Raw genomic sequence first — 13,035 nt, forward strand, 5'->3', positions numbered from 1 at the left:
AGGATGCAGCTCTGTAATAATAAATACATCATTAAAGTGATTGTAAATGTGTTTTTTTTTTTTTTTAAATTAAAATAACGCACATGTACCTACTCTGTGGAATGGTTTTGCACAGAACAGCCAAGATCCTCCTCTTCTTGTGTACCCCGTCAGCACTCCTTGCTCCTCCCTCATAGCTAGCCACTTGCTATGCGGCACTCGTGTGTGCTTGCTCCCAAGCCCCGCTCTGTGAATCCATTGACACACAGAGGGTGGCTTAGCTCCCCCTGCTCCCTCCTCACTGGCTGTGTTTGACAGCAGCAGGAGCCAATGGCTCCCTCTGCTGTGTCTGAGCCAATGAGGAGGGATAGAGAGCCTCTACTCCAGTGCACATCGCTGGATCAAGATTGAGCTCAGGTAACTGGGGGGTAGGGAGCTGATGCAGAGAATGCATTAAGGTAAAAAAAAAACCTTCTGTGTTTAGAACCACTTATATATTGTTAATAATTGGGGTAATGGCAGATATGTAGAAAATATATACAAAGTATATTCTCTGCGCCAAGTATAGGGTAGCCAATAAATGAAAGAGACAATATATAAAATGGGTGAGAATAGCTAAAATAAGCAGCTGCTGTAAAAATGAATGAATAAGATGCCAAAAAATGGTCTTTAAAAAGGCCAAATACAGCGCTTGCTATTGCAAAACAACTAGAATTCCTATAAATTACCGATAAAAATTATCCTGTGCTTATAAAGTGCCAATGTGTCTCCATAAATAGAAGCGTATTAAATAGTATAAAATAAGTGTAATTGAATATCAAAGGACAATAAAATGACAAAGATTAATATTCTGGTGGAATCACGGCTAACTTCCGGCTTGCGTTCCAACTAGGGTAGCGTGATGACGTTATGCGGTCCAAACTGACGCGTTTCGTCACTTCCGGTGACGTCTTCAGAGTTTGAAAGATAACACATATCTTTCCCAGAGGGCACCATCCCTAAAGGGACAATTGTCTATCTTCTGTCAACGTGATCATCAGGTGCAAAGAGAGAGATAAATGATGGACTTTAACATGCCTTCAAGGAAATACCAAAAATCAGTTAAAAATAGAAACATCTTATTACAAGTTTAAAAACATCATAAAAGATAAAGAGGATGTATTCATGCCAATTTCTCATCAAAAAATGTAAGACATGTCACATTACAGCTTAAAGTGGTTGTAAACTGCTAGGTGCCTTTTTTTCCCCTGATCTGTAAGGTAAAGCCATAATCTGCTACTATACTTCGCATAGTAGCACATTATGTGACACTTACCTGAAAATGAAGCCTTCCAGTGATGAGCTGTCATCGCTGGAGGCCACTTCCATCTTCATCCGTCTTCCTTCCGGATCCGCAGACTCCGGCTGTGTCACTGGCCGGAGCCGCCATGACATCACTCCCATGCATGTGCGGGGGAGCTGCTGTTTATGGCACAAGATTCTGAAGGAAGGGCCCCGGGTGGCCGTTCCTTCAGAGCGCATGAGCTGATGATGTCATTGGCTGTATATACGGTGCACATTTAGGAGATATTTACAGTACCTATAGGTAAGCTTTATTTTATTATAGGCTTACCTATACAGTAGGTACAAGTCAAAGACTAAAGTTTACAACCACTTTAAGGGTATTTTCACACTAGCACTTTTGGTGCGCACCCGGGTTCGATTGACGTCAGAATTCGGTTCTTTTTGATGATGTGAATGTTGTCTTTGAACTTGGGTGCGCACCTGCGAACCATACCCGAGTCCACTTGGTCTGGGGTACGGTTCATGTGAACTCCAGAACGGTTCGCTTCTGATGAGAACGCAACCGTACCAAAGCAAGCAATTCTATCCATTTTGGCACCTTCTCGTTTACAGTGGTTGCCAAGCAACATGAGTACGTGCCGGCTGCAGCTTGATGACACAAGTGTACCGCGGTTCGGATACAAAAATCAAATGTGAACACAGTCCATCGGGGGCAGGGGGAGGGGGGGAGCAATCGAACTCGGGTTCGGACCAGGCAATCGCACCAAGTGGGAAAACACCCTAAAGGTGTTAAAGCTTCACATCTTAAAGTCATAGATAGGTGTCATGGATCTACGCAATTCACCAGAGATATGGCTTCATCAGGGTCCAGTGACCTTTCATGTGACTGTACAATGTTAAAAAACAAGTGATTCTCACACCTTCATGTATGCCTTGCAACCGTAGACATTTAAGAGTCCTTAATGTTTCCAAATTTACAATTATTTCTATCAAGAACACCCCATGCAAAAACAGAATAACATCTATGCTCAGCACAAAGAAGACATCAGTCTTCAATCCAAAATAATCAAACAATTGCCTAAATGGGTAAAGGGTCCTACCACCATGAAGAATCCTACTTTCCACAGAGGGGAAATGGCGTGTCTGTGAAAAGTAGGAATCTTTGTAAGATGTGAAGCTTCATATAAGATGTGAAGCTATAGCACCTTTAAAGAGGAAGTAAACCCTCCTCTGTAACTTGTACCTATAGGTAAGCCTATGATAAGACTTACCTATAGGTACTGTAAATATCTCCTAAACATGTACCATTTAGGAGATATTTACCTTACATACAGCCAGTGACGTCACTCGCGCATGCGCTCTGAAGGAACGGCCGCTCGTGCCGTTCCTTCAGAGCCCCGTGCCGTGACCGTTGGCGTGCGTGGGAGTGACGTCACCGCGGCTCCGGCCAATCAGATGGCAGGATGCCGCAATCCCGGAAGACGGGCGACTGGACATGTCGCCCGTCATACAGGTAAGCGGACGGCACGGCGGGGGTACGTTCTAAGGTAAGTATTTCATAATGAGCTAGTATGCAATGCATACTAGCTCATTATGTGTTTCTCTTGCAGGTTGCAAAAAGAAGAAAAACATTTTTTTTGGGGTTTGGCATGAATACATTTTCTTTATTCTTTATGATGTTTTTAAACTCATAATAAAGTGTTTCTGTTTTTCATTGATTTCGTGGTATTTCCTGGAAGGCACAGTTTATGTCCCACTTTAAAGAGGAAGTTTTAAACTCTTCCTGTTTTTTTTTTTTCCTCCCTGCAAAGTAAATGCATAATGTTCCACCGCTAAAGAGGAAGCGACATTAGTGGTTTTAGGATATCCAGGCGATGTTTAGACCACTTAGCCTACAGCCCTTGGTATTCCAAGGCAGTCTCCCATCCAGGTACTAACCAGGCTTGACCCTGCTTAGCTGCCGAGATCAGATGAGATCAGGCGCGTTCAAGGTGATCTGGCCGTAGGCCTGGATATCCTGAAACCACTGACGTCACTTCCCCTTTAGCTTTGGAACGCAGGCCGGCCGCTGCCACGCTACTAGGTGTAATAGAAGTGAGGAAATACATCTCGTTGTATGGGCTACAACATTCCAACTTTGGCGATCCTTTCCTGTGTCAGGAGGGCACTTTTTATGTAAGCACCCACCTTTATTGTTCTACTTTTTTACTCACTAATTAAACGGGATTACACTATTTGGCTTCCTGTTTCCCATTCATATCATATATACTTATTAAAGGCTTACCTATAGGTAAAAGTTCTCAAGGTGGGTTTACAACCACTTTAAATACATGCTTTTAAAATCTAGCTGTGTAAGTTCCTGAATTTGACTTGGTATCAGCCTTTTAGAGTCTCCTGTACAGCAGAGCTCAGACTTGGACAGGAAGGGCTAGTGTTCTGTTGATTAGTGCAGATCTTTGGATACTGCCTCTGAGGATGTGCGCATGCGCAGTACATAACATCACTCTAGCTGATCTACCGATTTACCGATCAGCTGGCGTGACGTCAGCACTTTGCATGTGCAGGTCGTTGGAGGCATTATCCAGAGATCTGCACTTATTGACAGAACACTGGAGGCAGAGAACACTGGAGGCAGTCCAGTATGTCCTGCATGGCGGCACCTCCGGCAGCCTTCCTCTCATGTACCCCGCTCGGTCACACTCCGGCTTCGGACTCAGCGGCTAAGAGGAGGATTAGGTCAGGGCTGCCAGTCATGTGCTGCCCCTAGGATCGGTAAGGGAGGCTCAGCAGGTGACTCAGTAAGGAGTCACACCTGCCGGTGTTACGTGCCAGTGTTCTGTTGATTACTGCATTTGCTGATCGTCGGCATTATCCGACGATCTGGTATATAGTGTACAGAGGAGAAATGGGGCTTTCCCGGTGCTAGACTACCTCACTCAGTATCAAGAAAATTTCATAAAATTATAAAATGATTGCTTTATTAATGTAAAAAAAGAGATTAAAATTCAATACACAGCATGAATAATTCATATATCATAATACAAAAGTACTCTGTAATAGTTAAAAAGAGTAACCCTTCCTCAAACCCCAAGCTCAACCTCTCCCATAGATACACTATGATAGCAGTGCTCATGTACATGTCAGAGGGCAGAGCTAAATTCCAACGCGTTTCGCCTGTGTGGCTTCTTCAAGGGTATTGAGTGAAGAGGGCTCACAATAGCAAATCACTACAAAGGAAAAATAAAACATACTAATACCAAATTAGATTAATTTTAATTAAATTTCTACTCTAATCCAATGCTGTTTATTCACATCTTATTTATCATATACTTTGTGTGTATCATGGAGTTATTACTTACAGACAATTATGATTTCAGAGGGGGTAGCAGGTATTTGCCTAGTCCCGAGCTAATGATCTACCAAGACAGCCGTGGATACCAATTGTACACAAAAAAGCGAAGAAGAGCAGGACAGGGTGTGGTAACGTCCAGCACAAAGGGAGAGAGGGGAAGGGCTGTACACTATATACAATTTATTGGGTTGTTGGCGCGTGACATGATTGGTTAGGACGACTTTATACCATCATCCGATGATCTGCGCATGCGCAGTGTTGACGTCACACCAGCTGATCGGCAGAGTGACTGCACAGATTGTCTGAGGCATTATCTGACAATCTGCACTATTCACCAGAACACCAGCACTAGCAGCCAGTAAAGCTGTGCAGCATTGTTCATGTGCTAGCATGGGACCTGCTGATAGGAGAAGAGATCAAAGAGATCACCAGTCTGCTGCTGCTCCTTCACTGTACAGTCACAGCTCGGGAGACCCGTAAGTCTTACCTAACTGCAGCAGAGAAAAATCAGATCTCCTGCCCTGCTAGACAGGACTATGCTGTGTGGCAAACAGTGGCAGCTGGTGTTCTCCATGGGCCGGGGGGGGGGTCAGAAGGACCGGACCAAACCATACCCCCCCACTGCGTCTCCTCCAATGGCATGGCTTCTCCTTTCGGCCAATCGGGAAATGGGTCTCAGGACCTGCTTCCTGATTGGCCAGGAGGAAGATCCGTGTGACAATAGCAAATATTTATTCGCTATTGTCACACAACTGGGTGGGCTCAAAGCGCAGTGCTCTGCGCCCCAAGCCCGCCCTTTTTTGAAAACCCCATTGAACTCCATGCTCCCGGCACCCTGCATGTAGATTAGGGGGCCGGACCCATGGATAGGGGAGGCGGCGCCCCTGCTGCCCCAATGGACGGGCCGCCACTGGTGGCAGAGCTGTGTAAATCTCACAACTGAATACAAAAAAATACAGATCCTTTGACTGATTTAACAGTTTCCTTGTATGTATTTCATCTGTGTATTTATCTGTTTGCCTGGAGTTCAGCTGTAAGCCCTGATATTAGAACTCATGTATAAAAGTGTAAAATGTCGGCAATGCGTTACAAAAACCAAATAGATTCAGATTTGCAGTTTAGAATGACGGTTGTCGGGTAAACTGGGGAATACTGTCACCACTTTGCTTGGCAATCTGCATTCTGAGGCTCTTCGCCTCCTCCGGGTTTTATCTTCTCACTCACATCTCATAAACTCTTCTCTGTGTCGCTCACTTACAGGTGGATAGTGCACAAGAGACGTGTCTGGTCCGCTTTGAAGATAACTCCCAGTTCTCAGTGCTGTGGAAGGACATCTTTCCTCGTAAGATCTCATATTCTGCTTTGATGACTGTAACTGTCGTAATTAATAATTCATGGTGGAATTCCTGCAGCCACGCATGGCGGGTTCATGAATTATCCTCTCTTCTTATTCCATAGCTGCCGTCCCGGGGAAGGAGCAGCTGTGCTGTGTGTGTAACTCACAGTCGTGTACCTCTGACAATAAACTTGTGCATTGTGGGAAGTGCAAGCACGGTGAGTACAAAACTAGATGATTACCATCTTTCGTCTCCGTTACATTGTGTTGGCTGTTATAAGCTTTGATTGCTTTCAGGCATTTCATTCATCAAGTCTCTAACCACTTCGTGGGCAGACCAAATTTAGTAGCACCAGTATACATTAAAGTGGAAATCAAATTTAAAAAAATACCAAATACACTATGTCAAAAGTATTGGGACACTTGCCTTTACACGCACATAAACTTTAATGACACCCCAGTCTTAGTCAGTAGGGTTCAATATTGAGTTGGCCCACCCTTTGCAGCTATAACAGCTTCAGCTGTCCACAAGGTTTAGGAGTGTGTCTATGGGAATGTTTGATCATTCTTCCAGAAGCGCATTTGTGAGGTCAGGCACTGGTGTTGGAAGAGAAGGCCTGGCTCACAGTCTCCACTCTAATTCATCCCAAAGGTGTTCTATCGGGTTGAGGTCAGGACTCTGTGCAGGCCAGTCAAGTTCCTCCACCCCATACTCGCTCATTTGTTTCTTTATGGACTTTGCTTTGTGCCCCATCATTGGTGTCAGTGGGAGGAAGAGCGTCCCATTGTTAGTATCAGTGGGAGGAATAGTGCCCCATCATTGGTGTCAGTGGGAGGAATAGTGCCTCATTATTGGTGTCAGTGGGAGAAATAGTGCCCCAGCATTTGTGTCAGTGGGAGGAATAGTGCCCCATCATTGGCATCAATGGGAGAAATAGTACCCCATTGTTGATGTTAGTAGCAGGAATATTGGCCCATTGTTGGTGTTTAGGAAGAATAGTGTCTTGTATCAGTGAAAGGAAAAGTGCCCCAAGGGCCGGATAAAGGCAAGCAAAGGGCCGCAGTTTGGAGACCACTAGATGATGACATTCCAAAATGATTCTTCTATCAAGCTTCCTTCTGTACCATAACCAGTACAGCACCTCATGCACTTCATGCAGCTTCCAGATCGATTGAATCCTCCTGGGGGGACCGTACTTGGACTCTGCCAGGGGGAAGATGCGGGCTGGCCTGTAATGTTGCCTTCATGAACTGGATCCTGCTGTGAGAGTTCTCTTTACACATTGTGCAATGCATGGTGTTAAACACAGTGTGATTTACAGGTCCAGGGCCATGGTCTGCCTGGTGCAGAACCATTTTCTTGAAGACCCATGTGAGGGTATGCCCATCATGGAGGGCATCCTGGCAATCCTGTTTGCTGGATGGTGGCGAGTACAGGGTGAAAGCCCTTTAAACTTCAGCCCAGACTGCCCCTCATTTGTTAGAACCGGTTAGTCACTGAACCAAAAGTTAAGTTACATTTGGTGCCATTTTTACCCACCATCTTGCTTGTTGGGGCGCCACTGTGCACACCAGGCTCTACCATGCCTGCTCACCCTGCTCAGCCTGAGCACGTACTGCACCACCTCATTATTGTTGGGCTTACTGCGACTGCACATCCTGCCTGTTCCTCTTTGCAGGAAGCAATTTGGGTCTGGCAACAACTCCTCTCTTTCTCTACTGTGGGCACATTATAGTGGCTATTGCCACACTAACTGGGTTACAGAAGTCTACAAGTGCTTGGCACTGAGGCATTCATTCTGCACTGCTGTGTCCCCACTGGTGACAATATTCAAAAGCATGACAGATGTTAAGTACAAAGAAAATGGGTCAGATGGACATGCTATCTCAGCTTTTAGCATCATTGGGGGTGGTATTTATCTATACAGGGCCCTAGTACTCTCCCCTGTGATAGTTGCCCCAATCCGACTCCCTGTCTTTCTCTGGCCATTGGATTGCACTTCTACCAGACCAGTACAAACCTTTTTAAAAGACATGGTCCTCCAAACCAGCCAAAATTAGGTCAAAGCCTCTTCCCGGTGATGGTTTGTGTCCCTACCATTTGGTCTGGCTTCCACAACCCCAGTGTTCACCAAGATATCGGCATCTGTATTAGCCTTACTAAGCTCCCAGGGTATTCCTATTGTGGACCATCTGGACAAGCTTCTATTGAGGTAACCATTGGCACAAATTCTGACCAACAACGTGATGCAGACAGTCCAGGCTTTAAGGTTCAGTTGGATGATGAGCCTTTAGAAATCAGCGCTGGATCACTTAGAGTGTCTTGGTCTCATCCTTCTTAAGAGCATTATAGACCCCCGGGCAATGCAGTGCACTGGGGCCCTGCCTACACAATCACCCACTAGAATAAAAATGCAAATGATCGATAAGGCAATATTTATTGGTACAGCAGTGCCAGGCTAATGACAGCTTCCAAGTTCGGAGGCTGGGTCAGGTGAACACACACACGGATGGGAGTCAGACTTGACTGTCCTGTGTGTGCCTGTTCCCGTGGAGGTGGACAGGCATTCCTGCAGTTGTGGGCTCCCCCTCCACGGCCCAGGTGGCCTGACAGCAGCGCATGGCCGACAGGCGCTTGCCACCTGCTAAGTTCGGCTGTGAGATTCACACGGGAATCAAGACTAATGCTTGGCTAGGATTGGGTCGCTGGGCAGGTGGGGCCCCCGGGCAACTTCCCAGTGTGCCCATTCGGTAAAATGGCCCTGATCCTAGATACTGCTTAAGCCAGAGTCTTGCTTCCCCAAGAAAAAAAAAGTCAAACTCTATTGTCCAGGACCCCTACAACACAATGCTATTCCTCCTCCTTCCCCCCTCCTCCTTTACATTTGGCACATTTTTTTTGGGGGGGGGGGGTTGGGAGTGGGTATCTGGTAAAATTCCGGTTAGATCTCCACAGCTATTTTAGCGGAAGTTCGGTCCCCTCCTTCCCCTGCAGCCTTCTGGATCACAGGTCCCAGAAGACTGCAAGACCAATCAGAAAGCGTAGCACGCCTCGTGCAAGCGTAGTTGAAAGCCAGCTGTGAAGCCGCAAGGCTTCACTGACCGGTTTCCCTTAGTGAAGATGCTGGCGCCTGCACCCAAAGCCGATTGAACGATCAGCTTAGGTGAAGACATCGCTGGATCCAGGGACAGGTAAGTGTCCTTATATTAAAAAACAGCAGCTACATTATTTGTAGTTGCTGACCTTTCATTTTTTGGGTAGAGACTGGAGCTCCTCTTAAAGTTTTAACTCTAATTTTTGGCTCTAAGTACCATCAAGGGGCAAATCTCAGCTCCTGCAATGTTATTCCAAGACCACTAGTCTCAAATTCATTGATTAAGACTTTTGTACAGGGTTTCTCTCATTTAGCTCCTCCTGTACAATAACCGACACTTGTCAGTTTAAAATCTGGTTCTGTCAGCTCCAGTTAATCCAAAGGTAATTGTGTTTCACTTTCAATAGTGTGAATGTGGTTTCTGCTGTGAAGCTTTTCCTCTCAGTCACTGCTTACATTAGAAAAACAAAATCTCTTTCGTTCATTGATGGGCACAGCTCCACAATCTTCTTGACCATTCAGCTATGCTGCCCCCTACAGGAGTAGGACACCAGGCAGGAAAAAACTTTACCACCCCTATGGGGCAGTCCCAGGGGGTATACTCCTACTTCCTGTTATAGGCATTTGGTTTTTTCTGCCTAGTCAGGAGTAAGGACCTAGTTCCTTGCTGGGATCCCTGGTCCAAGCATATTTTCCTTTTTCAAATGGAATTTTTTTCCTCTTTGATTATTTTCTGTTCCTGTGAGAACTACAATTTACTGCTGGACTGGGCGTCAAACTGGACATTATAGAGCCTTATGGTCTCCCAGTCCAGCCAGCAAACACGCGCAGGCCTCAGCTCCACGCTTGGTTGGCTGCGACATAGCCTCCTTCCCACAAAAATCACAGGGTCCCCTGTGGACCACCCCCAATTCACCCACACCAGCCCCCCTTTTTTTCTCCCCCTAGGGGTGACCATACCTGAAAACTCAGTTTGGGGGTGTTGAGTGGGCGATGGGGGCCTCGGGGGTGCCACTGGCTTTTTGCGGGGGGGAGGGGGTGGTCCTGGAGGGGGCCCCTCCTTACTGTTCATGCGTTCCTGGGGGTCCCAGGAACCGCCATTTTTTTGTGGATGCCTGCTGTATATATATCAGTGGCCATTTTTCTGTAGTACGGCGGCCATTTTGTAGTAGTTTCCAATTGAATAGAGCGGTGGCCATGTTTCTGGAGCCTTATGAGTGGGAATTTCGGCGGTGGGCCTCTAGTGTTAACTCCTGGATTTCTTCTTTCTCTCTGATCGCCGCACGGCGTGCAGCATTGGTGCTCTGCTTTGTACCTGACCGGTGGTGCTGATTCTCTGAGGGGGCAAAATGGCTCTCCCTCTCCCTGCTATAGCAGCAGCTGGGTGTGCTGGACCCTGTGGTGCCACAAGCGTGGCGGTGGGGGTCACTTAGCAGTGTTTTCTTCTTTTGCTATTGTGGTTCATGGAGTCCCTGGAGCATATTTTACCACTTAATCCTCTCTCAGAGTCTACGGGGCCCACTGGGTTCCAGTCTGCCTTGTCTGCAATGATGGTGTTCCTGAAGTCACTAGTGTCCAAAGTAGATATGGTCCTGCATAACAGGACAGGTAAAAAGCGGCCCCCGTCTTCACCTGCATCCTCTGTTTCTTCAGATTCTGAGGTTGATTTGGCCGCCGCGGACGCGAGTCACCCTACTGGGTCTGTGTCCACGCACCCTGAGTGCTCCGATAGCGAGGATGATTCCTCTTCCACTACAGCCGCGTGTGAAAAGGCACTAATGGATGCACTGATTGTGTCAATGCGGGAAACTTTAAAACTGCTGCTTCCTCGGAGACACAGGTACATTTTGGTTCCTGCAGATCCTCAAAGGCGACAAAGGTCTTCCAATTTCCTGCCTGTTTTGACAAAATTGTCGCGAGTCAGTGGGGTTCCCCTAAACGCACTGTTTGGGTGCCTAAGCATTTCGCTAGGAGGTATCCCTTTGATGAGTCCCTGTTAAAAAACTTGACAGTCCCTCCTGTGGTGGACACTAAGGTTTCCAGGTTGAACAAAGCCACCCTTCTCCCGGTGGAGGACTTTCCGGCTTTTAAAGACCCTTTTGACAGGAGAGCCGAGACTTTGGTTTGACACATGTTCACCATGGCCGGTTCGATCCTTAGACTGCTGTTTACCATAACTTTGGTATCCCAGACCTTAACAGAGTGGGCAAAGCTTTTGCGCCAGAATCTGGAAGGGGAACAGATCCCACCTAACCTTGTGGAGCTGGCGGACCAGCTGGTCCAGGGGTTACAGTTTATCTGTGATGCTTCTCTGGATGTGGCCCCCTTAGTCTCCAGGGTGTCTGTGATAGCGGTGGTCCTTTGGCGCATGATATGGCTAAAATATTGGTCCGTGGACCAAGCTTCCATGAAGGTCCTGTCTGATCTCCCCTTTGTAGGGGATGGCCTGTTCGGATCTTCCAAGGATGAGATCATCAAGGGTCTTACGGGGGAAAGAGTACTGTTCTCCCGCAGGCTACCAGGAGCAGAGTCTTGTCTCAAACGTGGCCCTTTCTTTTTGGTTCATAAGCAGCCTTTTCATTCCTCAGGATCTCAGGACAAAGGATCGAAATCCATTTGAACCCCCTCAGTAGGTTCCAAGAGGCCCTGGTTTGATAAGCCAAGAATGGGTCCCTCCAGACCTGCAGACAAATCCTCTTCTGCCTGAAGGGGCGCCCTCACCCGTATCTAGGGTGGGGTGACGTCTTCGCTTCTTTCCGTGGACTTCCTTGATTCAAGACAGGTGGGTCCACGAACTGATTCGGTCCGGCTATAAGATCGAGTCACGTGAGCGCCGAGAGGCACTCTGAAAGCAAGGTATAGACGGCATTTTTAAAAAAAAAATCACACACACAGGGGCACACAAGATTAGGAGACAGAGCGGATAGTATAAAAATGTAGATATTATTTCAGCAGCAGGAGTGGAGGGATGGGCACTTTCACTAGCTGATAGGGAGGGGAGGGGGGAGTAGGATAGAGGAGAGCAGACAGGAGACCTTGCAATGACGGAGGCACGTAAACTGACCATGGTATCAGGGCTCAGCAGCCATGATATACCGTGGTCAGTTTATGGGGGGAAGTGTAGAAACTGGCAGAATCAGCCAAGATTTTTAGGTTAAACAAAGGGCCAAATTACACTGCACAAGAACTGTACTCTATAACATGCTGTATAACATGCTTTAATGGGACAGGATCCATTTTTGTTTTATGGGTACTAAAGAAAGGAAAGACACTGCTCCAGGTGTATAGTGTGTGGTGATTGTCAGGAGATAGGTTATCCAGTAGAGTGCTGGCCCCGGCCCGCCTCCGTGGGAACACTTGTAGGAAAAGAATTAGCCGCACATCCAGGGATTCCAATAGGTTTCAAATACCTTTATTTCCAAAAGTTGCAAATGATGACACCAAAGACACCAGCATGAAGTCTCGTAGACGCGTTTCACACATACATCTTGTGCTTAATCATTACTAATTTTATTACTGATTACTCATTACTGTTTTATGGGTAACAAACGATTTAATGCGAATCCTGTGTCATTTTCTCCTACATTTTCACAGTGGCAGGGCATCGCACTGTCACAGCGGTCTTATAGTTAGGCTCCTAGCTGTCAAATGAGGAATGTAGCTTAAGATCCCTATGGTGTGTTCTAGGTTACTTTAAGTGAAAGCCACTTGTTAAAATAATCAGTAGATCCAGAGCAACATCACTTGAATCTTGATAAAATGGAGCCTGTCCCCACTTGTTGAATTTTGGGATGGTTGGCAATTTGGAGAAAGTGCTGTGGGCATTTCATTGTACTTTATTTAATATGATCTTTGCTTTGTGTTTTACAGCTTATCACCAGGAATGCCATGTTCCCAGTGTCCCCAGCGATACAGATAGTCCCGGCAGTTCCTGGATGTGCAGACAATGTGTCTTTGCTGTGGCTACCAAGGTATATCTATTCTCTCCC

At 46.6% G+C, this 13,035-nt stretch overlaps 1 protein-coding gene across 1 annotated transcript in view; it reads left to right on the plus strand.

Annotated features, from left to right (window-relative positions):
- The window catches only part of PHF1 (PHD finger protein 1), a 91,697-nt gene that overhangs the window by 48,201 nt on the left and 30,461 nt on the right, over window positions 1–13,035 (plus strand). The window contains exons 3-5 of the mRNA XM_082263535.1: window positions 5,876–5,957; window positions 6,074–6,169; window positions 12,917–13,017. Coding sequence (XP_082119661.1) covers window positions 5,876–5,957; window positions 6,074–6,169; window positions 12,917–13,017 — 279 coding nt within the window. The remainder of the gene's footprint in view (window positions 1–5,875; window positions 5,958–6,073; window positions 6,170–12,916; window positions 13,018–13,035) is intronic.

The sequence above is a fragment of the Pelophylax lessonae genome, assembly GCF_965119305.1.
Source record: "Pelophylax lessonae genome assembly, chromosome: 7".
Classification (NCBI taxonomy): domain Eukaryota; kingdom Metazoa; phylum Chordata; class Amphibia; order Anura; family Ranidae; genus Pelophylax; species Pelophylax lessonae.